At 43.7% G+C, this 14,617-nt stretch overlaps 1 protein-coding gene across 1 annotated transcript in view; it reads right to left on the bottom strand.

Annotated features, from left to right (window-relative positions):
• MFAP1 (microfibril associated protein 1) overlaps positions 1-14,617 on the bottom strand; it is a 17,981-nt gene that overhangs the window by 1,488 nt on the left and 1,876 nt on the right. Inside the window, exons 2-7 of the mRNA XM_008059607.2 lie at positions 10,787-11,006; positions 8,873-9,002; positions 8,032-8,219; positions 5,454-5,562; positions 5,190-5,350; positions 4,145-4,304 (exon numbers count right to left, since the gene is read on the bottom strand). Coding sequence (XP_008057798.1) covers positions 4,145-4,304; positions 5,190-5,350; positions 5,454-5,562; positions 8,032-8,219; positions 8,873-9,002; positions 10,787-11,006 — 968 coding nt within the window. The remainder of the gene's footprint in view (positions 1-4,144; positions 4,305-5,189; positions 5,351-5,453; positions 5,563-8,031; positions 8,220-8,872; positions 9,003-10,786; positions 11,007-14,617) is intronic.

Raw genomic sequence — 14,617 nt, 5'->3', positions numbered from 1 at the left:
CAAAAAAAAAAAAAAAAAAAAAGAAAGCAGAAGGGCCGGGCATGGTAGTTCATGCCTATAATCCTGGCACTTTGGGAGGGGGAGCTGGGAGGACTGCCATAGTTCAGGGATTTGAGACCAGCCTGGGCAACTTGGTGAGACCTTGTCTCTACAATAAAAAAAAAAATTAGTCAGGCATGGTAGTGCATGCCTGTTGTTCCAGCTACTTGCAAGGCTGAGGTGGAAGGATCACCTGAGTCCAGCAGGCTGAGGCTTTGGTGGCCGTGAGAGTGCTACTGCACTCCAGCCTGGGTAACAGTGAGTCTCTGATTTAAAAAAAAAGAAAAAAGCAGAAGGTATTGTCCCCTTCTTCGAGAGCTTACATCTAGTTGAGATACTATTTTTCCTTTGTTGTATTGTTTTTCTCCTTCCTAAGTGTGTACGCATTTCTTGAATGTTGGCTTGTTTTCTGCACTCAGTGTGCTCATTTACTCATGTAACTTCAGCTGTGCACAGGCCTCTCAAATCTCAAACCCTGAATTTTTTTATTGCCGTTTTTATATCTTCAGTTTGTTGTTTTTTTTTAGAAAGTAGGATTTATTGAGGACAGAAAAGGTCCCACAACAGGAGGGGACCCAGAGGGGTTGCCCGTTAAGTTGGATTTTTTATTGGGATTTCAAACTCACATCTAAAGTGAAAATCAGGTGGGCCTGGTGGCTCATGCCTGTAATCCCAGCATTTTGAGAGGCAGAGGTGAGAGGACTGCCTGAGCTCAGGGGTTCAAGACCAGCCTGGGCAACTTGGAGAGACCTTGTCTCTACGATAAATCAAAAAATGAGCTGGGCGTGGTAGCACACGCCTGTAGTTCCAGCTAATTGGAAGGCTGAGGTGGAAGGATTGCCCGAGTCCAGCATGCCAAGGCTGCGGTGGCCTTGAGCGTGTCACTGCACTTCAGCCTGGTCGACAGAGTGAGACTCCAACTCAAAAAAAAAAAAAAGTGAAAATCATTTCACTAACTTTTCCAAATCAGTCTCCTTTGATTTAGCTATTTTCTTAGTAGGACCAACATTCTCTCAATTACATAGGTTCAAAATTTGAGTAACCTTTGTGAATATCCTATTAGTTGCCACATCTTATAAACTGTCATCACCTGGATTATTAGTTTTCCTCTACAATCAGTCTTACATACTACCACTCTACTAATATCTCTAAAATGCAACTCTCATTATAATCTTTGCCTTGCTCAAAAACTTCAATGGTTTTCTATTAAAAAAATATAACTCCTAAGCCGGGCTCGGTGGCTCAGCCTGTAATCCCGCACCTTTGGGAGGCTGAGGTGAGTGGATTGCCGGAGCCCGCGGGTTCGAGACCCGCCTGGGCAACTTGGCAAGACCTCATCTCTACAATAAATCAAAAATTAGCCGGGCGTGGTAGCACGCACTTGTAGTTCTGGCTACTTGGAAGGCTGAGACGGAAGGATCGCCGGAGCCTAGCAGGTCGAGGCTGCGGTGACCGGGAGCAGCCACTGCACTCCAGTCTGGGTGACAGAGTGAGACTCCAACTCAAAAAAAAAAATCTCCTCTTTAGAAGCCCTACAGTACTTTCATTCTTCCTTATATTATAGTATATAGTTGCTTTAGCCCACTTTTAGATTGTAAAACTTTTGAGGGCTGGGATTATATATCCTCTAGCAGTACTAAATAGGACATTTGCACAGTAAATGCACAAAAGGTTATTTACCCAATAAATTAAAAAGTATAAGAACACCTTCAAATCAACATTAATAAGTTTACAATGCTGTGATACAGATTATAAACACACACTGCTGGGCGGCTGGGCATAGTGGCTCACGCCTGTAATTCTAGCACTTTGGAAGACCAAGGTGAGAGGAGTGCTTGAGCCCAGGAGTTCGAGACCAGCCTGGGCTACATAGCAAGACTTCATCTGTACAAAAAAATAAAAATAAAACAGTTGGGTGTGGTGGTGCACACGTGTAATCTCAGCTACTCAGGAGACTGAGGAGGATCACTTGAACCCAAGAGGTAGGGGCTGTGGTGAGCTGTGATCATGCCACTGCCCTCCAGACTGGGTGACAGTGAGACCTTGACTAAAAAAATCCCAAAAACCAAAACACACATGCTAAAGCAATTAAAAATAGCACTATCTTAAGAAAGGCTTCATGGAGGCATCAAGTCCTTTAACCAAACATATTTCTTGAGGATTCCTTTCCCTTCAGCTATAGAAAGGCCCAGGTTAATGTAAGGACAATTAGTTTTGTTTTTGAGTCAGAGTTTTACTCTGTCGCCCAAGCTGGAGTGCAGTGGCATGATCATGGCTCAGTGCAGCCTTGACCTCCTGGGCTCAGGCAATCCTTGCGCTTCAGCCTCCCGAGTAGCTGGAATTACAGGCGGGTGCCACCATGCCTGCCTAATTTTTTTTTTTTCTTTGTAGAGACAAGGTGTAGCTATGTTGCCCAGGCTAGTCTCGGAACTCCTGGTCTCAAGCAATCCTCCCACCTCGGCCTCCCAAAGTGCTGGGATTATAAGTGTGAGCCCCTGTACCTGGCCCCAAAAGTTTTTATGTCTACGTTTCTCCTTCTTAGGGCCAGAACGTCTCATTTAATCCCAGAAGACATTTCAATTTCACTCTGTCCAAATGAGAAGTATCAATATTGAGTATGTTCATCAAAGGACTTACACAAACTTTTTTATATATCTTAGCTAGCAATGCACTGCTTCTCTAAGAAGCTTTTTTTTTTGAGTTGAAGTCTCACTCTGTCACCCAGGCTGGAGTGCAGTAGCATGCTCACAGTCACCCCAGTGTCGACCTGCTGAGCTCAGGCGATCCTTCCACCTCAGCCTTCCAAGTAGTCAGAACTACAGGCGCATGCTACTACGACCAGCTAGTAATGCACTGCTTCTCTAAGAAGCTTGATTTTTTTTTTTTTGAGTTGAAGTCTCACTCTGTCGCCCAGACTGGAGTGCAGTGGCCGCTCCTGGCCACCACAGCCTCGACCTGCTGGGCTCCGGTGATCCTTCCACCTCAGCCTTCCGAGTAGCCGGAATTACAGGCATGCGCTACCATGCCCGGCTGATTTTTTGATTTATTGTAGAGATGAGGTCTCACCAAGTTGCCCAGGCGGGTCTCGAACCCGCAGGCTCAGGCAATCCACTCACCTCAGCCTCCCAAGGCGCAGGATTACAGGCTGAGCCACCAAGTCCGGCTTAATTTTTGATTTATTGTAGAGACAAGGTCTCGCTAAGTTGCCTGGTCTGGTCTCAAACGCACAGGCTCAGGCAGTCCACTTGCCTCAGCCTCCCAAAGTGCTGCGATTACAGGCTGAGCTACCAGGCCCAGCCAGAAGCTTGATTATTAAAGCTGCAAAATTGCTTAAGCCAAGATAATCTCCACTGACTCTAGAAAACCACATCTGCTGGAAAACTACATAATATGCAAACATTTCTTGCTAATCAGATATACTAAAACTTATTGTGGAGGATATTATGGAAACCCTTACTAGTTTTAACATTTTACCAGCAACTGCAGTGAAAGACAAGAATTTAGCTGAAGTGGGGATATTTAAGGTTTGATATATAGCACTGAAAGCTAGTCTAGTTTTTGATACAAACTCCTTTAACATTAGGAGGTAAATTAATAAACCATGCAGGGTTAACAAATTGCTCTTTTGCCCTTGGTCTTTATATGAAAACCAAAGATGATGGCATTACACATAAGTTAGATAATAAACCATTCTTTTGGTTAGTTAGGCTTGACTACTTTCTGTCAGTTCAGAATGAACTAAACTTCTACCCAAATATAGATTAATGTAAAACTATTTGCAGAGCTTGATTTTCATATAACTAAAACTTATCACTTAGCTATGAAATAATGACATCTAAGTGATTTGGGGGACCTATATAGATCACTATTTATCTCATTTCCTCAATTTATCTATTATTTAATTTCCTCTTTTTGAGAGCTGAACCAAAATAGAGAAGAGTTGCTGCTACTTCTACAATCCAGTTGCTAATGCTTTTCTCTGGGTCTGTATTCTTCAGAGGCAAGTGGAAATAACATTCCAGAATAGCTTATTGTTGGGGGGAAAATTCAAAGCTTCTATATTACTTCTACTGCCCAATTTTCTGATTCCTTTTTTACTTCTTACCATGAAGAAGGCACCCCGGTGATAATACTTCTGTAAGAACTTATATTTGCCCTTAACAGCTTTGTTGGTAATGACTTTGCCATTTGCCCGAAGCTCGGCTCGCCTCTCTTCTTCAGTCAGGTTTCGCATACGTTCAATTTCTGCTTTCTCCTTCTCAAGCCTGTCCAGGGAGCAAAACAATTAGTACTGTTCTAGCTTCAGAAAGACTGAATTATCTTAAAACACTTGTTACTTCAAGTATTATTCACCTTTAATTTTAGTCATTGCCCATTAGGAATTAAGATGGGAGCTCAATAAACAAAAGGGTGTACTGGTCTTCATTGTTTGCCAGACCAGGTGTTACAAACATCCAAAAGCTAATCTTAGCCTTTCTGAGGTTTAGACATACTATTACTCCTTGATTTTGCAACACTACTAATTCCCTTTCCCTAAAAGGCCTTAGCTTTAAAAAAAAAAATCAGAGTGAATTTAAAATAACTGTAAGACTTTGTGAGAACAGAGTCATCTGGGATACTCTCTCATCCTAGTAATTTACAGGAATGAGTGATGCAGCTCTGAAATGACTTTGTTCTTACATAGTGTGGTAGAGTATTTAAGTGCCACAAATTCTTCCCTTTGCAGTATGCATGCTCCTTTTCAAAAAGTGTGACTGCTGTTCCTTCACCTAGAAGTAGAGTCTATTTCTCCACCCCCTTAAAGCTGGGTTGGCCTGTGACTTGCTTTGACTAAAATGTGGTAGAAAAGATGTATGCATTCTGGAACCTATGCCTCAGGAGACTTTGCCAGCTTCCACCTCTGCCCTCTTAGAATGCTGCTGAGATTGCTATGTAAAAAACCAGTCTAATCCACTGAAGAAGTGAGACATCTTAGCTCACAGCCAGCACCAACTACCAGACATGTGAGTGAAACTCTTTTGGACATTGTGACCCAGTCAGTCCTCCAGCTGGTGCAACTATGTAAGTGAGTAGGGGATGAGCCTCAGAACTACCCTACTAGAAACCTGTTCATTTAGTGGCATTAACTCTAGGCCCATCCTATTACTCACGCTTCTCGATCTTCTCTGTCCCTCTTGATTCTTTTTAGCTCCCGAACTTTCCATGCCTCATATTCCTCCTCATCATTTTCATCATCAGTATTGAGTGCATCCAGTGCAGCCAGGGATCGCTTGTTCTCCTCCAGCTCTTTCTTGGTCTCCTCTTCTACAATCTGGATAGGGAGAACAATTCAGCTGTTGGACTGCCTCCTTCTTCTTATAGATACCTAGTAACACTACTTCTTGTACTCAATCCTTGCAACCACTCCTCAGTACCTTGAGTGTGTACTTGCGCCTCTCCTCAGCCATGCGTTTTGCTTCCTGCTCCAGCTCCTTCTGTTTCAATGCTTCAGCCTCACGTTCCTGAACTGTCACTCGGTCCTTCCTGAATCACAGAGGTCTTGTTAATTGCCCAAAGTCCTTAACATGGAGATCTTTGTTCCCCTAGATTTAGTTCCATCTAAATCAGATAAAGCCAAACAATCTTTGGCTCTATTATTTTTTTTTCTTTTGAGTTGGATCTCACTCTGTCACCTAGCCTGGAGTGTAGTGGCATGCTTATGGCCACGGCCACCTCAACCTGCTGGGCTCAGGTGATTCTTCTGCCCCAGTCTTCCATCACCATGCCTAGCTAATTTTTTCTTGATTTATTTTGAGATGAGGTCTCACCAAGTTGCCTAGTCTGGTCTGAAACCCCTGGGCTCAGACAATCCTCTTGCCTCTGCTTCCCAAAGTGCTGGGATTACAGTCATGAGCCACTGTACCCTGCCGGCTCTATTATTTTCAAGGAGCCAAAAATGGCTTTAGAGCATCCCAGGTCTTTGGAGCACCAAAATTTCATTGATCTCTGACAATTGCCTGGGTAGTGGTATAAGTAGCAGGATTTCTAGCCATTAGGAAAAAAATAGGAATTTGCTCTTCAAGCTTAATTTTCTGCTTAAAATACAAGTCCTCTGAATACGAACCTTCAAGTTGCAAACTTTCAAAGATTCAAACACATGTCCAATCATGTAAGTTGTTCATGTGTCTAGTGTACATTGTCATATGCATGCATCCTCTACAAGTGGTTATGCTTTTGTGTGCTTTACTGTATAGTACTGTATAAGGTACAGTAGTACAGTATCTTTATTTTAAGCCCAGGATGTCCAGAAGTAAGCATAGAAGTAGCGGTGATTAGCTGGTACTGTATAATCAATTGTGTTAGTTGGGTACCTAGGCTAACTTTGTTGGACTTACAGACACATTGGACTTGTGAATGTGCTCTCAGAATAGAACTTGTTTGTATGTAGAGTGGAGGTTCCCAAACCATAGACCATGGACCATACCTGTCCGTGGCCTGTTAAGAATGGGCTGCACAGCAGGAGGTAAGCAGTTGGTGAGCAAGCTAAGCTTCATCTTTATTTACAGCTGCTTCCCATTACTCACATTAGTGCCTGAGCTCTGCCTCCTGTCAGATCAGCAGTAGCATTAGATTCTCGTAAGAGCATGAACCCTCTTGTGAACTGTGAATGTGAGGGATCTAGGATGCATGCTCCTTATGAGAATCTATGCCTGATGATCTGAGGTGAAGCTGAGATAGTGAGCTAGGGCTGGGGAGTGGCTGCAAATACAGATTAGCATTAGTAGTGAAGTTTGACTGCAGAGACCATAATCAATTGCTTGCAGACTCATATCAAAACCCTATCGATGAGTGGTGAGTGAGTTGATGCACTTCAGTTGTACAGCTGTACCTGGTGGCAAGTTTTAAGTTAGAATCTGACACTTATTTTAGTCTTTGCGTGGCCCACCCATTATTTTATTTACTACTTTCATCCACATCTCTTCCATTTTTATGGTGAGTTGTATAATTATTTTATAATACATTACAATGTAATAATAATATTAATAAAAATAAAGTGCACAATAAATGTTATGCACTTGAATCATTCTGAAACTACCCTCCCACCACGGTCCATAGAAAAACTGTCTTCAGTTTGAGACCCACCTGGGCAACTTTGGTAAGACCTCGTCTCTACAATAAATCAAAAAAATTAGCCGGGCATAGTATTATTTTTTTTTTAGAAAGCAGGATTTATTGAGAGGACAGAGAAGTCCCGGCTACTAGGAAGGCTGAGGCGGATGGATCACAGGAGCCCAGCAGGTCAAGTCTGCGGTGTCCGGGAGCGTGCCACTGCACTCCAGTCTGGGTGACAGAGTGAGACTCCAACTCGAAAAAAAAAAAAAAAAAAAGAAAATTGTCTTCCATGAAACTGGTCCCTGATGCCAAAAAGGTTGGGGATTGCAGATGTAGGGGACTTACTGTATATGACCTTGGGCTGATATGTGCATTTTTTTTTTTTTTTGAGTTTGATTCTCACTCTGTCGCCCAGACTGGAGGGCAGTGGCCGCTCCTGGCCACCGCAGCCTTGAGCTGCTGGGCTCCGGCGATCCTTCTGCCTCAGCCTTCCAAGTAGCTGGAACTACAGGCACGCACTACCACACCCGGCTAATTTTTTTTTTTTTAATTTATTGTAAAGATGAGGTCTCACCAAGTTGCCCAGGCGGGTCTCGAACCTGCGGGCTCAGGCAATCCACTCACCTCAGCCTCCCAAAGGCGTGGGATTACAGGCTGAGCCACCGAGCCCAGCAGATATGTACTTTTTAACTGAAAAAGGAGACATGAAAACAAACTCAGGCTCTCTGCTAACTCCAAGATATTCCTCAACTACGATTTTGTACAAGGTTAGGTTACTAGGCAAAAGATTTTCAATTAGTGTTTAGATTTCAGAACAGCATAAGATAGAAAAGATACTTTTGTCTTCAGACCTGAGAAGTAGTAACTATGTAAATTCAGACTGGTTTGTGAAATACTTACTTTCTAATGAAGACGGGCTTAAGTCGAGGCTCCATCTCATCTTCACTGTCTGTGTACTCTTCGTACTCAGACTCTGATTCTGATTCCTCTCCAGAACGTCCCTCATCTTCCACTTCCATGACTTCCATCTCTTCATTTTTTCTTTCCTGTGCTCGCTGACGCATCATGCCACGGCGCCGCTCGATTTCCTATCAAGCCATACAAAAAGTCAGTCAAATGGACTGTGGCTTTTTATTCTCCTCTCACTATACTCAGCAAATCTTGATATAAGTAAATGTAACTTAGCATCATTCTTTTTTCTTTTTATTATTATTTTTTTTAGAAAGCAGGATTTATTGAGAGGACAGAGACGTTCCCACAGTGGGAGGGGACCTGAAGGGGTTGCCCTGCATTATTGTATTTTCTTTTTTTTGAGTTGGAGTCTCACTCGGTTGCCCGGACTGGAGTGCAGTGGCCGCTCCCAGCCACCGCAGCCTCGACCCGCTGGGCTCCGGCGATCCTTCCGCCTCAGCCTTCCGAGTAGCTGGAATTACAGGTATGCGCTACCACGCCCGGCTGATTTTTTGACTTATTGTAGAGATAAGGTCTTGCTGCCCAGGTGGGTCTGAACCCGCGGGCTCAGGCAATCCACTCACCTCAGCCTCCCAAAGGCGCGGGATTACAGGCTGAGCCACCGAGCCTGGCCATCATTGTATTTTCAATCCTATCCTCAACAAACTGGGAACATAATCAGAGTTCTGCCAAAAGCAGCAATCTTGTGCCATTAGGACCTCAACAAATGAGCACTGGCCCTAACTTTTTCTTGCACCCAGAAAAAACTTCCCATTTTTCTTTATCATACCTCATCATCAATTTCTTCCTCTTCTTCTTCACTGCTATCTTCTCGTTCCATGCGCCAAGCATCTCCTTCAACTTCTGAGTCACTTTCTCCTACCACTTCAGGTTCCACTATTTTCCGGTGTCGAGCCAATCTGAAAAACAGAATTTCCAAATGTACACCAATGTCATAAAATGAAGGCACACTGACCACATTTCCTTAGTCACAGAGCACCCTGATATTATGTTTGCCTTCATTACTACTAAAGTCTTGAGGTGGAGATACTGAGGAGATCAAGGAAACTAGTGTCAAAGCAAATAGTCAAGCTGAGCCTAAAACATGAAACTGGGTTTTTGGTAACTGCTGTGATAAAAAGCACAGGATGAAAATCAATATAAAACAGGACACTTATCAATATAAAACAGTGACAGTGCCAGTTGGTTCCAAGGTTTGAGAAGCTGTCAATGTCCAACAGAAATTCCACTAGTAGCTGTGGTTATATAAGAATGAAATAAAAATGTTTTTTCTTTCATGTGCATTATATTTTTCAGGTAGCTAAGTTGTTAGGACATTAATACTTATTATGTTATTTGGATCTAATTAGTTAATAAATAAAGTAAATAGAACTGTTTTGGCCTAGGAGCTCTGTGAAAAAGTTCCTGAGGCAATATAATCTGTGCAAGTTCAGGACCTCTGGCTTACTCTGTAAGGTAGTACTTCAGTCAATATAAAACATACACAATTCCGTCATTGGCAGCCTGGGCAACATAGTGAGACCTTGTCTCTACAAAATATAAAAAAATTAGTCAGGTGTCGTGGTGCATGCCTGTAAACCTAGCTACTTGGGAAGCTGAGGTGGAAGATCACCTAAGTCCAGAAGGTCGAGGATGTGGTAAGCTGTGATTGTGCCACTGCACTCCAGCATGGGCAACAGAGTGAGACCTCAACACAAGAAAAACCACCAACCAAAATTCCTTACTGAGAGGCTCTCGTTCCAAAATGAAACTGTTTAAGAGATCTTTTCTTCTTTTTCGATGTCATTTCTCCTCATTAGCATTTGAAACAAGTAGATGGATGGCTGGGTGCTGTGGCACATGCCTGTAAATCCCAGCACTTTGGGAGGCTGAAGTGGGAAGATCACTTGAGTCTAAGAGTTCAATACAGCCTGAGCAACACGGTGAGACCCTGTTTCTATTTTTTAAAAATTTATTAAAACTATTAAATTATAAAATAAGTAGATGGAACAAAATGTTTCTCATATTTTATAAGACAACTTTGTGCTAAAAACACTCTCTCAACAACCAATCAATGGTCTGTTTTCTATTCCCTTAATGAGGGCCTTTAGGCCAGAAGTAACCAGCTGTTTTCTGAAGTTGGCCACTTACTGGCTGTGTAACTTTGGTTATGTTACTTTCCTAACACCTTTGCGCCCTAGTTTCTTTCTTTTTTTTTTGAGTTGGAGTCTCACTCTTTGTTGCCCAGGCTGGAGTGCAGTGGCACGCTCACGGCCACCGCAGCCTCAACCTACTAGGCTTAGGAGATTCTTCCGCCTCTGCCTTCCAAGTAGCTGGAACTACAGATGCATGCCACTATGCCCGGCTAGTTTTTTGTGATTTATTGTAGATACGAGGTCTCACCAAGTTGTCCAGGCTAGTCTTGAACCCCTGGGCTCAGACAATCCTCTCGCCTCGGCCTCCCAAAGTGCTGGGATTACAGGCTGAGCCACTGCACCTGGCCGCCCTAGTTTCTTCATTTGTAAAGTGGGGATAATAGTACCTACCTCATAAGGTTATTGTGTGTATTGCAAGAATTAGTAAATGTCATCTATTTGGAACAGTGCACTTGGTATATAGTCAGTACTACTCAAGTATTAGCTATTACTGTTGTTGTTACCAAGCTATAGAGGTTCAGGTCCAGGGAGGCAACCCTAGTCATTACCTCTCTTCCACATCTTCATTAGTACGGTTCTGTAGACGCCGCAGCCGGGGGTCGCTCGATGAATCCTCCTCCTGTTCCTCGGGTTCTGCTTCTTGTTCTTTGGCTTTCTTAATAAACTGAAATTCTTCATCCTCCTCATCTGAGGACTCCATAGGGGCATAATCTGGCCTCTTTCCAGACACATAACGTTTTACCTTCACCTTCTCCATCGAAATCTCACCTGAGCAAGATAGATAACTTATGTTTCAGTAGCCTCTTTCTCAATGACCTTCAGCCCTTGGCCTTTGCAGTAAAGCCCTATATTTCTAGTAGATAAGAATCCAAGTAGGAGAAGAAGAGAGCCATTACCCAACAATTACTGGTACGTTCCTACAAAGGCCAAGTTATGGGAATGCATTCTTGTGAATGCCAATACTAATGACAATGAGGTACAATGAAGCGAAGAAAGGTGGGCAGTGAAACAGTAGAAAAAAATCCCCCTAAAAAAGGCAAACTAGCCGGGCTTGGTGTTCAGCCTGTAATCCCGCGCCTTTGGGAGGCTGAGGTGAGTGGATTGCCTGAGCCCGTGGGTTCGAGACCCGCCTGGGTAGCAAGACCTCATCTCTACAATAAATCAAAAAATCAGCCGGGCGTGGTAGCACGTGCCTGTAATTCCGGCTACTCGGAAGGCTGAGGCAGAAGGATCGCCAGAGCCCAGCAGGTCGAGGCTGCAGTGGCCGGGAGCGGCCACTCCACTCCAGTCTGGATAACAGAGTGAGACTCCAACTCAAAAAAAAAAAAAAAAAAAAGGCAAACTGCATTTATCACAAATTCATGCTAATCCACCTCAACAATACCCTCAAACAAATTATTTGTAACAGTGCCCAGCAGAAAATAAGGGTGATTTATGTGGGAACATAAAATACTGTTCAGGTATTCTTTTAGTTCTCTCTGGGATTTCCATGGCAGCCTTTATAACATATTACCACATAACTCAGTATTCTTATCTTACCCACTTCTACTTTCTTTTCCTTTAGCTTGGAAGTTATTAAAACTGCAAGAGTAGATAGTCTCTCTTTTTAAAAATACAATTTTATTTATTTATTTATTTATTTTTTTGAGTTGGAGTCTCACTCTGTCGCCCAGACTGGAGTGCAGTGGCCGCTCTCGGCCACTGCAGCCTCGACCTGCTTGGGATCCGGTGATCCTTCTGCCTCAGCCTTCCGAGTAGCCGGAATTACAGGCGCGCGCTACCACACCCAGCTGACTTTTTGATTTATTGTACAGATAAGGTCTCGCCAAATTGCCCAGGTGGGTCTCGAACCCGCGGGCTCAGGCAATCCACTCACTTCAGCCTCCCAAAGGCGCGGGATTACAGGCTGAGCCACCGAGCCTGGCTGCAAACAATTTTAGTAAACATAAATAGAGTGAAAACCAAACAACTCATTTTATCAATGCTATACTTGATAACCAAACTGGACAGTTCAGAGGAAAACTTCAGGTGAATTTCACTTATGAATATATATACAAAATAATAACAAGATAGCAAATTTATCCCAGCAATGTAAAAATTAACCAAAAAGACCAAAAAGCAAAAAAACCAAAAACCCCTAAGCCATCATAAACTAGCAGGACTACAAAGATGGCTTAACCTCAGAAAACTAACAAGGGGGAAAAGCAATATACTATTTTTTCAATTTATTTTAAAATTTCTTAAATTTTAAATTTTTATTTTTTTATTTTTTTTGAGTTGGAGTTTGAGTCTCACTCTGTTGCCCAGGCTGGAGTACAGTGGACGCTCACGGCCACTGCAGCTTAGACCTGCTGGACTCAGGCAATCCTTCCGCCTTACCTTTCCAAGTAGCTGGAACTACAGGAACACACCATCATGCCTGGCTAATATTTTTTAAAATTTATTGTAGAGACGCGGTCTTGCCAAGTTGCTTAGGTTGGTCTCGAACCCCTGAGCTCAGGCAATCCTTTTGCTTCCGCCTCCCAAAGTGCTGAGATTATAGACATGAGCCACGATGCCTGGCGTGAACTTTTTTTTTTTTTTGAGTTGGAATCTCACCCTGTTGCCCAGACTGGAGTGCAGCGGCTGCTCCCAGCCACCGAAGCCTCGACCTGCTGGGCTCCGGTGATCCTTCCGCCTCAGCCTTCCGAGTAGCTGGAATTATAGGCGCGCGCTACCACGCCCGGCTGATTTTTTGATTTATTGTAGAGATGAGGTCTTGCCTGCCCAGGCGGGTCTCGAACCCGCAGGCTCAGGCAATCCACTCACCTCAGCCTCCCAAGGCGCGGGATTACAGGCTGAACCACCGAGCCCGGCTGTAAACTATTTTTTTAAGTCACATAATTTTAACAATACATAACAGCAAACATTATGCATAATGATAAAATATTAGCTTTAAAAAACAGTGGGAGCCAGGCATGATGGCTCATAGGAATGCTTTGGGAGGCCAAGGTGGGAGGATTACTTGAGGCTAGGACTTCAAGACCAGTTTGGACGACATAGCCAGACCCCTTCTCTATAAAAAATAAAAAAACCTAGTCGGACATGGTAGTACCTGTAATACTACCTACTAAGTAGGCTGAGGCTGAAGAATCGCCGGAGTTTGAGGTTTCAGTGAGCTATGATTGTGTCATTCCACTCCAGCCTGGATGATGAAGCAAGACCTGTCTTCAAAAAAACTAGTGGGCAGTGGGCATCCTTACACTGTCCCTATTATACCCTCTGCTCAACATTTTGGTTCTAATTTATGCAATAAGAAAAGGGATAAAGATTAAAAAGGAAGACTAGCAAGGCTCGGTGGCTCAGCCTATAATCTGGCACCTTTGGGAGGCTGAGGTGAGTGGATTGCCTGAGCCCGCGGGTTCGAGACCTGCCTGGGCAGCAAGGCCTCATCTCTACAATAAATCAAAAAATCAACCGGGTGTGGTAGTGTGCGCCTGTAATTCCGGCTACTCAGAAGGCTGAGGCGGAAGGATCGCCGGAGCCCAGCAGGTCGAGGCTGCGGTGGCCGGGAGTGGCCACTGCACTCCAGTCTGGGCGACAGAGTGAGACTCCAACTCAAAAAAAAACAAAAACAAAAAGGAAGACTGCCATAACTTGCACACTATATGACTGTAGAAAACACAAAAAAATCAATAGATAAGCTAAAAGTGTTCAGGAAAAATAGTGGATAAAAGATACATATAAGGCCGAGTGCAATGGCTCACACCTGTGATCCCAGTACTTTGGGAGACTGAGGCAGGAGGATTGCTGGATCCCAGGAATTTGAGACCAGCCTGAGTAACACAGCAGATCTCATCTCTACAAAAAAATAACTAGAAAATATAGTTTAAAATACTGTTACCAATAGAACAATAGCAACTGGCTGGGGACAGCAGCTCACACCTGTGGCCATGGTGGGAGGATTGCATAAGCCCAGGAGTTTGAGACCAGCCTGGGCAAACATAGTGAGACCCCCATCTCTACAAAAGACACACACACATACACACAAATTAGCTGGGTATGGTGGTACATATTTCTAGTCCTAACTACTTAGGAGGTTGAGGTGGGAGGATCACTTGAGCCCGGGATTTTGAGGCTGCAATAAGCTATGAACATGCCATTGCACTCAAGTCTGGGCAACAGAGCAAGACCCTGTCTCAAACCCCCCCCAAACAAAAAAAACAACTAATCTATAGATAATGAGGAATAAATTAAACAATGTATAAAACCTTTAGGAGGAGCCGGGCTTGGTGGCTCAGCCTGTAATCCCGCGCCTTTGGGAGGCTGAGGTGAGTGGATTGCCTGAGCCCGCGGGTTCGAGACCCGGATGGGCAGGCGAGACCTCATCTCTACAATAA

The sequence above is a fragment of the Carlito syrichta genome, unplaced genomic scaffold (genome assembly GCF_000164805.1).
Source record: "Carlito syrichta isolate Samal-C Ts95f unplaced genomic scaffold, Tarsius_syrichta-2.0.1 Scaffold304305, whole genome shotgun sequence".
Classification (NCBI taxonomy): domain Eukaryota; kingdom Metazoa; phylum Chordata; class Mammalia; order Primates; family Tarsiidae; genus Carlito; species Carlito syrichta.
The sequence above is the reverse complement of the archived record's forward strand: the minus strand, read 5'-3'. Positions and strand labels throughout refer to the sequence as shown.